We start from the raw sequence: 15959 nt of genomic DNA on the forward strand, positions 1-15959 counted from the left end.
CTATTTTTCCCTATCTTGTTTGCGTAAATGTTTTTACAGACACACACCACATGGTTAATGCTGCTTTTAAGTTTTAGGCTTTGATAATTATCCTGTAAATCACAATAGAGATTCGCAGGGGGCCAACATCATTAAGCACTAAATGCAAATGTGGATGGTGGATGTCACAAAAAAAGGAAACACGAGGAAAAATTATAGCAGAATCTGCAATAAGTATTTGGTCATAAAATCAATTTCACCTCACCGATGTTTGTTTATCTGTTTATTGTTTGTTTAGGGCAACAACCACTGAGGGCATGCAATTAAATCCTTATTTAATTATCCAAGTTAGGAGCGTTTTATACAAGTTTAGTAGCAAACCTACAGAATGCACAGAGCAGAATCAGGTTATGGGAAGAGCTTATAATGAGAGCAGTAGGTCAGAGGTCCAGTAAGGGACACATAACACCCTCTGGGCCAGGGATTTACCACCAGAGCCGCCCCCTGAATCTCCATCATCCAAACAAAAAATAACATCTGCAACATTGGAGGCAGAGCTCTGCCGTGATGTTATCGCTTGTACACATCAAATCCCTGATCTGGCCTCTCATTGGAGGAGGGAGGAGAAATCCTCATCTTGAATCCCACAATCATTAGCATAAATCACTGCTGCAATTAAAACCTCGTTTATCTTAATTACTGAACTAATGAGACGAGTCCCGCAGGAGTGAGCCGTGATCTCTGAGGACACTCGGGGCGAGGAGCAGGAAGGCAATAGAGGCGCTGTGCAGAGTCACACTCAAGTGTGCCAACAAGAATGCCCCCCTGTTAATCTGACTGCAGAACACATGGCAGAGACAGACACTGTACATATGTGCGAGTACACAGGTACAAGCACACACATGTACACATAGAAAACACAACACACACAAAATGCATCATCTGACAACCTCACCCTCCCACCTTTATCTCCTGGCACTGCATCACCCTTCAACTTCAATTATCTATAAAACTCATAATGATTTTATCAAGCCTACAGGCTTCATCTCCATAAGGGCTTAGTGCGGTGCTATAACTCTTGATTTTGCAACGAATGGGAATACATCGCACCACCTAATTAATGTCTTTTTAATGCTCTTCTCCTCTAGAGCTTAACTCAGCCCTTCAACTTTGCTACAAACACAACACACACAACAACACAACGTGTGGCAGCAGGCGGTAAGTAAGACTGAGTAGGTGTGTGCACTGAATGGGAGCCGAGTGTTTATGGTGAGCTCAATGAAGAAATGGACTTGGCTGTGGACTGATTGTCCGGACTGTACAGCAATCAAGTGCACACGTGCATTAAAGCACATCCCTTCACAAATAATACATGACTGTGCACATGTGCGCACACACACGCAGGGTCAAATTCCTTACTTAGGCTGTGAGGTCAAGCAGTGACTCAGCAGATGGCAGAACAATGAATATCTTTATCACCCAAAATTCCCATGGTGCACCAAGCTTATCAAGCAGTGCCAGCCCTTATCAGCCAGCTGGCAACACTGGAGGCACCGATGTCCTTCCATCCTGGCCATTCAGGGCTCGACAGGGGGCATGCAGAGTTTAAAGGATACAGTCCGCACACGGCTGTAATCCTCCCAGCGGGTGTTTATTTTCACCACATACTTCAGTGTTTCAGTCCTGAAGGATCTTGGCGGGATTGTTCGTCTTTCGGGATTGAAATGTTGATTGTGGTGAAAATAAACACCCTATGGGGGTATTAGGGAATATTATTAAAGCGGCGCATGAACTGCAGAGTCAAAACTGTTTGTGCTTTTTATCTTAATAAGAGTATGGAGTATAACAGAAGAGGTGAGCCAAAGCCACAGCGAGGAGAAGCTGCAGAAACGTGTTCAAATAATTCAAAAGAGCCACCTAATGATCATTTGTTGAAAAGAAAAAACAGAAGATAAATGGATCAATTAAGTAAATATAAGGTGAACAAGAGGTTTGTTTTCTGTAACATCTATGTCTACAATAAAGAAACATTCAGTGTCTTTAATAAACACAAACAACTCCAGGCACCCAGGTATGAGTAATATTTTGAGTGAAACAATTTCTCCAGTTATGGAGTTATTTGATTGCCAAGGTTATGTCAAGAAGAATGTGTGGCTGCCATGAAGATAAAATATTAGAATCCGATTTAGGGAAACAGGGGACTCACTTTGAAAAAAAATAGCTCCACTGACAAGTGCGCTTTTCCCACTTGATGAAGACATTATTTTGTCATTAAGAGTTTCTGATTTCTTCATCCTACTAACTTACCAAAAGGACTTCCTGCATTTGCATACCATTACAGAGATAAGGCTATGACAAGATATGTACATGTTAGACAAAATCAAACTTTGAGCTCCTTGTCCGTGCACCAAGTTTCATGGAAATCTGCTCATGGGTTTTTGAGATATCCTCCTGACAGACAGACAGGTAAAGTAACTGGCAGGCACAAACATCTCATCCTTGGCAGAGGTAAGAAAACTCGGTTTAGGAGCATTAGAGCAGGATCAGTGCTACAGTCTTATCAGCATCATACAAACTGTAGCTACCTCTCTTCCTCTTTAAAGTTAAACACTCACGTATAATTACACCAACAGGTGATGGATTTTTAGGAAAACGCCCAGCATGGTGATAATTATCACTAATATTTTATGATCTTTACCCAGAAAGCCTGTGTGACAGATGCAATAAAACAACCGTACACAAGAATCAACAGAGAATCATGAGATCATCCTCTTCTGCCAGGGATAACATTTGTCACTCTGACAAATTAAAATCCTCTTTCTGATGGCACAAGCCAACTTGTGAACGATAACACAAACTGAAGGCTGACTTCCACACAACTGCACCCAGCAGTGATTAATAACTGCTTACAGGCAAGTCTATTCTCCAATTCTGAGGTGCTGCTCTCTGCTGTTATTGATTGTTGTGCTTGATGAGACTTGTCTATTATTGCTGTGGGATTATGATAAGAAGTGATCGATTCCCCCTCTCTGTGCTGTAGATGTCAGATTGATTATGTGACTCAGACCTGAGATGATGGTGTAGCCGATGCCTCTTGGTCGGCCAAGATCCTGGTCAATGGCTGTTATCTTCCGCACTTCATGTCCCTGCAGAGAGAGAGAGAGACACACACATACTGTATAAGCTGCATGAAGTGTTCACAGTCAAATTTTTAAGCTTTTCCATAGTCAATTTTTAATCTGACTTGTTATCAGTGGCAAGAAACCTAGAATCATATTTTGTATAAATCTAACCTATAGTGTTACATTTGACAGTAAAAATGTTATATCACATTTTAAAGATGAAAATTATAACATTTACTTCATTATAAATCTGATGATTCTGTATGGTAAGTTTCACATGCATTAATTCAGAATGGAAAACAATACATCTGATTTAACAGGATTTTTATATTAATTGAACACAATGACATTTTCATTGAACAATAAGAAACTGTCTCCCCCCTCTTTCTTTTGTTTTCTCTTCTTTATATTTATGTTATATATAATTTTTGACAAAATGTATGTACATACTGTTTGTTAAAATAATGTTTTTATCTACATTATTTTCTGTGTCGAGCACATATTTGCAATGCTTGGTTATATACACGTTTGTGAATATAGTTGTAACAAAAAACCTTGTATCATAGTAAACAGCAATTGGCAAATGGAATTATCTGATTCATATTTTGGCCTTTGCAATTTGCATAAAATTATGATTGTGACTGTAACCACAGTTGTTAAAAAAAAAGCATTTTGTCCTTTAAGGTTGTAATTAATGAAATCTGTAACTTGCAGATGTAATTTCTCAGTCAGATTCATTATCCAGTCAACACCTTTTTTCCCACATAGGAAACCCAGTCAAATTTTTAACATAAGACGACTGGATTTCCATGTCTGAAAGGAAAAAAGGAAACAAAAAAGCATACGGCGTCACAGCAGGCAAATCAAACAGTAAATCTTTCATTATAGAGTGTGTTATTATAATTTCATTGGGGTTTATTTCTCCTTTTATTGTTTCAAAACTCTCCAGCTGTGCCAATGAGTCTCTAACTAGACAAAACCACAGTGTGACAGTTGAGAAAAAAAACATAAAAAGAAAGAGAGAAAGCTATTTGAAAAGTCTTTGATCCACTGAGCTTTCTCAGCCTTCGTGCCTCAATCAGACACGGTGGTGATACTTAAAAACCCCTGTGCTGCAGTGAGAGATGGAGAGACCCTCCATACTTCCGATCCCTCCCCCCCTTTAGCTCTCTCACTCACACCCAAGCGAGGCACCTCCCATTGATCCTGCAAATTGTGTCTGAGGCATCTTTATGCTCCATTTCTGCCAAAGCATCTCCTGTCATTGACCAATTACAGCAGAATCAATTACAAGCCTTTTAGCGAGACTGATTCACACCAATCACAAGCTGCGAGGGAAACACACAGGCACACACACAAACACACACACGCTAAAAGATTTCGGGACAGACTAAAAGAGAAATGAGGGACGGCGAAAGCGAATGAGGTGAAGAGCCGATGCTGAAGTAATATGAGCAATATTCTTGAGCTGTCCACACAGCAAGTGGAATATGTTCAATCAAGCGTCACAGATACAATCCTCATCCTGGAAACACACACATGTACACACATACGCCAGCGCATCTCCCCCAAACCCAAGACAACCCGCCTCTCCCCCTCTTCATCCTTCATTTCTAGCTATACAGTGCATTGCTCCACAACCCTTTCTCCTTTTTCTCTCTTTCCCCTCATTGATTTGACAGCCAAATTGTGTTTGTCCTAGAAGGAGCTTAAACGTCAGTCCAAGCAGCATGGATTCACAGCAATAACAGCCGCCCTGTGATTTCATCTGAAAATAAATATATATATATATATAATGCTTCTACTCCTTTGTCAAAGTTTTCAGTGGATGACGGGTTCATCGGCTGGAGAAAAAGAGAAAGACAGACACAGCGAAACAAACAGGAACTGAGAGAGACAGAGGACGACATAGAGGTTTTTTTATGTGTGAGTGAGTGTGAGTGTGTGTGTGTGTGTGTGTGCACACTCACACCTTTGAGAAATGACCTATGACAGTTATCCAAGTTTGATATCCCTCTACATGTAAATGTCATGGGCCTTGAGAACTGTTGACACTCGTTCTGTCACTGTACGCCCTCGGCTTATCACCACCAAACACTGCCTAATGGAGATGACACATGCCTGTTAGAATACTACATGAGGGCATTGGAAGTGTGTGTCTGTACGAGCACAGTGGCACAGCTGCCTTGTATTTCTGTATCTCACTTTTAAGCACTGTAGTTACCCTGTCTGAATCTGTCATAGGGTCAAAGGGGCTTAGTAACACATTTTGGTTACATGCCTGTTAGGACCTCGTCTTACATATAATTGGATTATACACTGCCCCCTAGGGTTAGAGGCAAGAGCTACAGCACTCCGGGGCAGTATTGCTGAGGCTTAACACTGCTTAGTTGCTGCAAGAAACCAATATCATCCGTTTGATGCAGCATAATGGCGCTCCTTTTAACCCTCTCCTCTTGATTCTTTGTCTAACTTTGCACGTTGCCTCTTCCTCTCTCTTGTTGCCTTCACTTATTTCACTCCAACATCTCTTTTTACCTCCTCAGCACCACCACAACTACCTCCTCTCCCCCCCTACTGTGACCTTCCTGGTGACAGTTGATGAATCAGAGAGTCAGAGAGACACCGAGCGTCGACTCCGTCATGCCCCGTTAATATGCATGCAAATGTAGCACTTGACATTTCTACTATGGCGCGTGCAGGCCGGGGAACGAGGGATGTGCGGTGTGTTTGAGTTTGAAAGGGGTGGAGGTGGAAAGGGGGGAGGTGTGGGGGCCGGCGGAGGGAGAACAGAAGTAAGGATGTACAGTAGCATGCACCTTTGTGTAATTCCCTAAAGGTAAACATCAATAGCTAAACTATTAGCCACCTGAGAGCTGAGTTTAGAGGACGGTATTAAACACCTATTACAAACCTACTTGCAATAACGACATAGTAGGGCCATGTTTTGACCCCACTGCTTAGTACTTCATTCGATACATGGACTTCATTCTTCACACACACTCAGCAGTATGAGCACATGAGGGAGCGTGGTGAGATAAATCCTACAGCCCCGCTGACCTTTGCTAGAGGCCTCACATCCCAGAAGCAAGGTGTAAATCTCCCACAGTAATTACAGTCTCAAACACCTGCAGTCCTGTATGGAGGGGCCCTGAGGGCTGACTTGGGGGAGTGTGTGTGAGTTCCTTGGGGGTGGGGAGACTAAGGAGGGACGATGAAAGGTGAGACATCCAACCCTCCTAATAACTCAGACCTCCTCCTTTCACCATATTTCTCTCGCACCTGCTCCAAACACCGTCTGAATAATCACTGAGAGGATGACCGCAGGACAATAGGAGCCGGATATTTGCAATGAGGAGAAATATAAGAGAAACATGTTGGCAGCAGAGAAGGATGTGTAAGAGAGAAATGTACAGATTACAGGGAGTCGTATAAAAGCTGCATGGAGTGGACATAAGATATAACAGTGTGGCATCAAAATACTGACCAGGGGAACGTCCTCTTCTATGTTGGTGCTGTAGGGCAGATTAGTGAAAATGGGGTCCATGTCCTGGACATCGGTGATGGTGATGGCCAAGTTTGCAAGCCGGGACAGAGGTCGCGTTTTATCTTGATCCTGATAGAAACATACAAAGGTCAGTAATTCCCACATCCCCATGTGGAGCTGTGGTGCATTTGGATGAGGGTGCGGATTGATTATTGTAAACACACATGTAGCATGCTCTCTTCACTGAGAGGTGCAGGTACACAGAGAGGCCAGGTGTTCTGCTATGTAGCGCTAATGTACACAGAAAGCTTGTGTTATGCGTGTACTGACCGTGGCATTGACAGTGAGCTGAAAGGCGGAGGTCGCTTCGTAGTCCAGAGGTCGGATGACGGTGACGATGCCTCGGGCCCCGTCAATTGCAAAGAAAGGAGAAGGCGGCTGGAAGGAGAAGAGAACACTACCCCCTGTGCCCTGGTCTGGATCTGTGGCGTTCACCATAAACACTGATTTGCCCACGGGTGTGTTCTGAAAGACAAATTCAAAAAGAAAAAAACACAATCAATGGGATTGAGATCACCAAACAGCAAGGTAGACATGATCCAAACACATGACCTGATTTAAACTCTGGTAGACTTTTTTCATTATTACACTCAAAAAGGTTCAGGATGAATATTAATATACTAAAGTAGAGACTGAACTTTTGACCTCTGTGTGGTTTACACAGAAGCCTTATGAAATAAAGAGACACAGAGGACTGTATAATTTAATCATATTTTTTGGAACACAGTGTCCAAGTTGTGACTGTGTATATTCATCCACATGACTGCAACTAAGAAGAGATTATAGGTTCATTTGGAGAAATAAAAGCAATAGCAATGATTAAGATGAAGGCTTTGATCACTCATCATTGGTTACTGGCCAGAAAATATCTGTCACACCTTGTTGTTCATTTAAATATAAGCATTGCCTTTATGTGTTATGCCCTAAAATTGCCTTGGGTGTCTAAAAGCTAAGCAGTAAGAAATATCAACTGGGCAGAGCACTGTTTGTCGTGGTCAATGTAGAAATCTGGCAAGGGGAAAAAAGAGAATGCCAAAAAAAGAAAGTGAGCACATTACAGAGCAGCAGTGGAGGAACATCTTCATTAATTGGAATTTTATCTTAAAAACACACACACACAGCCTAAAGATAGGATGTGGTAAACATCCAGGTATATCGCTGGAAAGAAACACCTGCACACAGACACACACCTGTGTGCACACAACACACAGTGTGTGTTTTTGTTAACTGCAGGGGGGAGTGTGACCACATGGGGAAGTGAGGGTGCTGAACTGAGCTGAGTCCTGAGCCAAAGCTAAAGTGACACAGTAAGAGAGCAGTTGACCCCACAGTCTGTCTGCACTGTTATAAAGTGAGTGTGGAGGTGCATTTGCATGTGTATGTGTGTGTTTGTCTCTGTGTACATACTATTGTGGTATTGTCATGTCTAGTTGTAGTTTACCCTCATGGTTGAATGCACTTACTGTAAGTCGCTTTGGATAAAAGCGTCAGCTAAATGAAATGTAATTTAATGTAATGTAATGTAATGTAGTTGTGTCAGACACTGTTAAACTGTGTGTGTGTGTCTGTCTGTACACGTTTCTTTTGTTTAGACAGCACAGACATGTGTGATGCGTCTTTCTGTGTGTATGTATTGCTAATTTATTTCGCAAACAAAATGTGTGTGTCTGTTGTAGGTCATTTTGGGGACATCAGACTACTTAATTGTGGGTGGTGTGTGGAGTTGGGGATAAAAGAAGTGTCTTCAATTGGTAATTATGCTCAGGGTCAGGATAAGTCTTCGGGAAATGAATGTCCATGTTCCATGTGTGTGTCTAAGAGGTGCTGACTCACTGTCTTTCTGTCGAGGAGATGAGGTCGTCACCCAGGTAACACAACAGCGTAAGAGCAAGGTAAGGCTAACTGCCTCCGTCTATATGACTCTTCATTACAGCTGCCACACATTCAAAACACTCCCCTCATTTTCCCTGCTTCTGACATTCACTCCCTTGATCCCCCTCCCATTGGTCTCTATGCATGCATGAGCGGTGCTATAAACTGGTCTGTCTAACCGGATTAAGCTAGATTGCCACATGAGAATTGAGGGACAGAAAGAGGAGAGAGATCCAAGTAGAGAGCTGCAGGGGCAGAGGAAGAGAGCAACAGATGCCAGGGAGAGCAACAGATATCACAGGGTTCAGTTTCTCAACCCTGTAGTTGGAGCTCCCACTGTGTGGTGTGATGCCAACAGGGTTGCACTTAATTTCTGATATTTAGATGTATAGTCTAATCTTTGTGAGTTAAGTAGACATGTGAGTATAAGAACCATCTTTTGGTCAAAGTAAAACATCTTGTAGAGGGAGAAAAATAAGTAAAATATAAACTAAACTTAAGCTACATCCATACATACAAGTTCGTATTTCTATGGATACACCTGGCTTCCACACTACTCTGCAGTTTTGGAGCTGCTAAAACAGAGAAGTTTGGAAATACTGCTGGCCCCGTTTTAGTTTGAAAACTCCAGGGCTGTGTTTAATTCTGGACGGGCAGACACAGACATATATGGAAACTATGATGTAGACACAACAGCTTGCTGATGGGCATTTTCGGTTATGACGTAACCTTTGATTATTCGTCAGGCCCCATCACATGCTGGAAGAAAAGAACTGGCAGTAGCCTTGGCTACCAGTGTGGAACGTAACATGGATAATCATTAACAGGCATTGCTGAAAATATTGTCTTTACTAACAGCTGTTGTGCAGTTAAACTACATTTTGGAATGATACAGCTGCTTTTATGTTTATAGGATATGAGCTCTTATTCGAACAATCTGCTACAATTCTGCAACTAACAACCAAATGCTTCTTGTGTACACTATCACACACATGCCGAGTGTACGTGAGCGGTTACTATATATGTTTTTAGGTGTGTAAGTATGGATGGGGATTAAAACTGATACATAACCAAATAAAACTCAGCACAAAATGAATGTATACAAACAGCAACATTTGTTGTAATTTCTTCTCTTTCTTTGGGCTTCAAATCTCTGCGTTGAATTACTTGATTCTTTGTAGGGACGCATATAGTGTTAATGTGATTTTTTGAGCAACGTGCCTCATATCTTATTGCCCAATGTTATGTTGTATAAAGGAAAATATCTAATATAAATTGCAAACAAAAATCTGAGTGGTAATCATAAAAAATCCTTGCTTTGTGTGTGTGTATGTGGCACTGGAGTCTGCTACATCAACTTTCTTTGGTTGTCAAGGAGGCAGCCAATATTTGAGCATTAGGTAAGTGTGTGTGTTTGTGTACCTCTCTATGGAAAGGGAGGGTGACGGAGGATGAGATGTGGATGTGTGGATAAAGTCTGTGAGATGACGTATCAAATTTCCCCCCTAAAGCATGTCAGTATCTATCTCTCTGCACAGTAGCCTGGGAAACAATGATTCATTAACGCCGCCCAGTGTCAAACGCCACAAGGTTTGGTAAATAACGTCACACGCTCTAATTCCAGTACATAAACACACGCATGCAAACAGATTTGAGTGTGCCACACTGTTCAAAGCAGCTCAACAGTTCAAAGCTTTGCCGGATGACCAACTCTCTGCAGCACATGTCAATGTGCCAGTGTGGTTCTTCAGAGGTTAGCAGGCTCGGCTGTGTGCAGCTGAACATCATCTTTGAGCTGCAATTACACTCTGGAGGCTCTTAAGGAATTACAACATCACCATTTTCCATTCAACTTATTTATTCTTATTTTCTTATTTTCCATTTATACCCCCCCTTGAAGGCTCTGAAGGTCAGGCTGCTCTATTTGCTACATTTTAATACTAAGAGAAAACCCTCAAGAAACCTATTCAAACAGTTGCCTTGGATCATCAGATCCTCATGGTGAATTCCTCTGCATTTCAGCAGTTCACCACCATAGAGAGAACTGCAGCCCGTCCGATAATCTGCTCATTGCAGCTCACTGTGGGGCTCATCAGAGAGCACAGAGCCACCAGACTTATAGTCTTCTGCTTGGCCTTTTCTGCCGTTCTCAATAGCCTCACCATCAGGCCATTGATTGGACCTGTGTGATGCCAATTATAAGTCATTGTGGGTGGCGAGGCGCAAAATGCTAGACAGTGAGTCTCTGTTTTTAATAGCCTATAAGACTGTCCAATCACCTCTCCATAAACCAGCAACGCAATAAACAACGCCCAGCAAGGACTGACCAGACCAGCGGCTGCTTGACTGGATACTCCAGGATGCTTGTTGAGATGCACTGTGCATGTCACTACTGATTCCGTCTCAAGTGCAAAAGCCAGTTGGTAAGTCACTGCTCATATTCCTGCATATGTGCCCTGAGTAGGGTTTGGTAGCTTTTGAATAAATGGGGCTATTTCCATTGGGAAGCAGAATGTTAAGTAGTGAGATGGTTGGAGAGGGATGAAGAGAGTTTCCTGCTGCGTCTTATCTGAAGTGCACTGCAGGAATCGCCCTCTTCTCTCTCTGAGAGCAGCTTCTTATGGAACGAGAGGAGTGACATACTCTACACACAGAGAGAGAGAGAGAGAGAGAGAGAGAGAGAGAGAGAGAGAGAGAGAGAGAGAGATAAAGGAAGAGCATACTGTGTTTTTGACTTCACATCCCATTATGTGTTATAAGCATTTTTTGAGATTTAATTCAAATCTTTCAATCAGTGATAACTTATCATTTAACACACATTGTGCAAACTTTACATCACATACAATTAAAAAAATATACATGTTTCACTATTTTGAACAAGAATTGGCTATTACACTGTCAGTTGATGTTTTTAGTCCTCTTTTATTTGATTACTATCAAAATATGGCCAGAATAATCGGCACACATCAGCATATCCAAAGTTCACATCAAGAAAAACCTGAAAGACTAGGGGCCCCTGCACCTCGCTGAGCATTTCAATCTGTCCTGTCCAGTGTACTAATGCCATGCCAAGCACACACTTTCTGAAGTGTGATCAGAAAGAATACACTACTACAGAGATTTTTGAAAATCATGGCTTATCTTAATCACTTCACACCAAACAAACAAGTCTCCTTTAAATGCCACCATATTTATGCAGTGAAGGGGGAAATAAAATGGCATCTGTTGGCATCATGTAATGTTTAACTCAGTCCACAATTGGCTGTTTTACATGGGAAATTATTGCTGACCATGTGGTTAAGTGGTTGCTATCTTCACATTGTGACAATCATGATCTGGAGGAGGCTGAAGGAACGAGATCATTTTTAGTTGATCCATGATATTTCATGAGTCTATATAAATTATTTTAATTGCGTCAGTATCTAATGTGCTGTTGATTTGCAGTAGTGAAGTTAGAATTCTGTGCCACTGTGTTTTGCGCTGTAGATGTCCAACATAGAATATCGTTGAGGCAGAGATGCTTGGAAGAGTGAAACACATTCCCGACTTTCCCAGGAGCAGAGTGGGCATCGTTGTGAACAAGTCAAGAAACACCATGATTCTTCAAAGAGCTGGCCCTTCAGCCAAACTCAGTAAATGTGCAAGAGAGGCATCAGTCCGGCAAGTGACCAACAACCCAGCGGCCACTGCAGCAGACCATCTGACCTTCTCTGCAGAGATGGTAGAGCTCCTCAGAGGGATGGTACTGGAGACAACTGCAGACCGATAATACACTGAGTCCGATGTGACAGAGCTTGATGTATTATTAAAAGGGAAACTGAAGGGATGTCAAGGAAAGCCAACAAATCACTGTCAATGCTTGTTTTAATTACACGAGTAAGTGATAAATAAAAGGTCTGAACACCAACAGTATCTCCTACAGATGATACATCTGTTCATCACTTCATCATCATAGACATTTGCAATGAATGTTGCTATAATGAGTGTATGAATTCTTGAGTTATGAGCAACATTGTGTTTATGACGTCACAGTGTCCTTGACCTTTGACCACCAAATTGAAGAAATTCCCACACAGCATCCCTAAGATATCACGTTTACAAGAGTAGCTGATACTGACACACAACCCGTGACACACAATGCCTCCAGCATTGGCTGTAGAGGCATAGAATGGAGAGTCCAATTACTTTCCAAACCCTCTGCAGGCACAAAAAGAACAAAAATGTCAGAAATGAGAGAGGGAATTACTTAATACAATTTGCAATGTGAATGAGAAAAACAAAGACAGCGAGAAGACAGACAGTGAAGGGAAGAGAAAGATGGTGAGAGCACAGTTGTGAGCGCATGTAATATTCTGTCACTAACAGCCATGACACATCTCTAAAAGAGGGGACTCCCAATGTGCTTTTAACTCTGCCTACGGTCTATAAGTTTGGTTTTAAGCAGCTGTCTTTATTGACTGGGTCCAAGGGAGCAATCGTGTCCTTTTCTCCTGCGAGTCAAATTTCAGGTTCAACATAACAAGGAGACTTCTGGGGCTCTGGACCATCGAGGCTGGCCAGACCTCAGGACGACACGGCCATGCTTCTGTCTGGGACCAGGAGGCATGACGGGAGACAGAGTCCAGTGAGTGCTGGAGCACAAAGTGTAATGGATTCCAGTGGTTAAGCGTCAAATCTGACCTCTGGAGAGATCTCTCTATATTGCCATTGAGAAGACCCTCGTGATGCTGCCTCTGCTAGTTTACGCTGAACCAAACAAGCTGGCATATTGCCATCTCTGTGTGTGAAGAAGCCATTTGTGGTCTAATTCACTCAGGCTGCAGTGTGACAGCAAATTATAATCTCCAGGTGCACAAGCTAAAAGCCCCAAATTAGTGCATGATCTGTTGAAAAAAATGCAAATCACCCAAACACATCTCTAACAATGGGGAAGTAAGTACACTGCGATTGAAAGCAAAGTGAGAGAAGACAGCGAGATATAAAAATAGAAAGTTGTTGCATTCTACATAATGTTTTTTCTTAAAAAGAGCAGCCATTATCAGCCCAATGTGAAAGATAAAGGGGTAACAAGGAGATTATGAACCTCTTGCACTGGCAGCATGACGCTCATTTAAAAGCAGACTACAGAGGTAATACCTGCACTTTTCCTCATCTCTGAGGAAATGTAGATTGGTCTCCAACAACAATGGAATTTATGCCATAATGTACTTTTTGACAGGCATGGAGGATAAACACTTTTCCATTATAGCGGATTAGTATTTTTCTATTCATCTGCTAAGTGCATATAATGGATGGATGCATTCACCACCATTTTTTGACAATCAAACTCTGACTAAGTTTATTCATCAGCCAAAAGAATGAAATTAAACAGCAATACGATTCTGTATCCATGCCAGCATTGATTTTGTGCTCAGAAATGATGTATTCAACCACAGATATTCTAGTTATATGATCTACATTGCTGCTCTGCTTAAGAGTGCCATAATGGACGTGTGTGTGAAATTTGAAGATTACTTGACAAAAATTGCAAATGCAAAAATTTTATTTGGCAAAAACAAAACACTAAGCAGAGTCGACTTATCCCAAATCCCACCCACAGATATGCAGACGCAAAGGCTGAAAGAGCCACATTGGGCTCCAACAACTTCTGTTAAACTGGTCTTTGGTTGTTAGAATGCTCAGAGTTGAGCACCTACGTTTGTGTTTATGTGACAGGCATTGTTGTAAAAGTAGCTCAACTGAATAAAACAGTCCCACAAGATTTCAATCAGTAAACCAGAATGGCATTATCTGACATTACGTTGAGGCATACACCATAATTGATAACAATTCTGTGGAAAGGGTTTTCCTATAATTTTTTCACTATTAGAATTGAGTTTGGAAAATATCTGCTGAAAATTAATTAATTGAAAAGACAAAAGCTTAAGAGCTTTAGATGATGACATAAAAAAGAAAAGATGTATTGTTCAATTGATCAAATAATTGATGGTCGCCTGATGAACTGACCCACTAACTGAAATCACTTAGGCGAATCTTGTAGGTACATTCAGCCCTGTCGCTGTTGATTTAGAAATAAAAGTCAAAAATCTCCGCTAAGCTATTTTTGCAATTTGAACTCCAATTTACTTTTTGTCCCACCAGGTAAAGCCCACAGACTTTTGAGTAAAGTGTTCTGCTCTTATTTTGTCAGAAATGTTTAAGATGTGGTGATTTACAGGGGCAGTGCGGGGGCTCAGGCCCCCCTGCAGCTCACAGCTCCAGAGGCCCAGCTGTTCACTACAATAGAGCCATGATTACACCTACACTGCTCGCAAGGTTCTCAGTTCCTCCCCGGCTGTCTGCTCTCCGCTTCCAACCCAGCAGGTATGTGATTGTACCAGCTCCGCTCACACTCTCACTTCCTGCCTCTCACAGCCTCTGTCCCTCCATCACTGCTTCCTACATGTGGAGCCTTGTCATACTGCCACTAGTATTATTATTCTAACCTGGTCTATAAGTGAGGGAATGTATGAAGAGAAAGTGAATAAAGTACTTGAGTGGGAAGTGAGGGAGGAGACAGATGTTGACTAAAGAAGCTTTCAGCAATCATTGCAAGTCAAAATAATTCCATTTAGCCAGCAAAGAACCAGTATTTTACTTTTTTTCCCAGTAATATGTGAAAACAAAGGTAAAAAAGAATGCAAAGAGATGAAAACTGCACATGACCTCACCATGATGATCATATCATGAAGGTGAAACTGTGTATAGTAGGGAATCTGAAATTCATTATGTCATTACTAAAACAAATTTTCAACCTAGCCCAAAAAATACTACAGCAAGTCATATTGAATTAACATAAATTAACTTTATTATCTTTATTATCATGCAGCATTTTGCCAGCAGCAGCAGTGTGAGGCAGCGACGAATATAGCAGGGATCAGTGAGGAGACGGTCATATTTAAATAGCCGCCGTGAGAAGGCTTGTGATTGGTTTGTGACTGAATGGACTACAATCAGTTGGGTGTCAGCTGATTACAGCTAGGGCGTACAACTTCCTTGTCCTGCATGAACTAACTCAAAGCTTCATGAGGTGCAGGACACTCAAAGGGGCATAAATGACTTGAATTTGAATTGCAGCGTGTCTATGGCTATTACTACTCTGGGAGCAGATTTGATCGAGACCTTTCTTTAAGGTGTTCATTCCGCATTCGGATTAACAACCTCACTGCATGTTATTAAGTACCACAGTGTGAAGAGACTACAACATGAGGGAATCTAAGTGAGACAATGAGGAATCCTAAGCTTTTAAACCTTGAAATGTCCATCTGCCTCCTTTTGTAAAAACCTTGGCTTAACCAGTTCTGTGTTCTAATGTGTCACTTTCAATATCTTAATTGCTGTTTAAAGACACAGTCCTTAAAATAAGGGTCTAATCAGCCATGTGCACCCACTGTATGCCT

The 15959-nt window shown here is 41.7% G+C and overlaps 1 protein-coding gene across 1 annotated transcript in view; it reads right to left on the reverse strand.

The window, feature by feature from the left end:
- The window catches only part of cdh23 (cadherin-related 23), a 158673-nt gene that overhangs the window by 85849 nt on the left and 56865 nt on the right, over positions 1-15959 (reverse strand). The window contains exons 7-9 of the mRNA XM_047342361.1: positions 6919-7113; positions 6589-6717; positions 3047-3125 (exon numbers count right to left, since the gene is read on the reverse strand). Of these exons, the coding sequence (XP_047198317.1) occupies positions 3047-3125; positions 6589-6717; positions 6919-7113 (403 nt within the window). The remainder of the gene's footprint in view (positions 1-3046; positions 3126-6588; positions 6718-6918; positions 7114-15959) is intronic.

This window comes from Hippoglossus stenolepis, chromosome 12, assembly GCF_022539355.2.
Source record: "Hippoglossus stenolepis isolate QCI-W04-F060 chromosome 12, HSTE1.2, whole genome shotgun sequence".
Lineage (NCBI taxonomy): Eukaryota > Metazoa > Chordata > Actinopteri > Pleuronectiformes > Pleuronectidae > Hippoglossus > Hippoglossus stenolepis.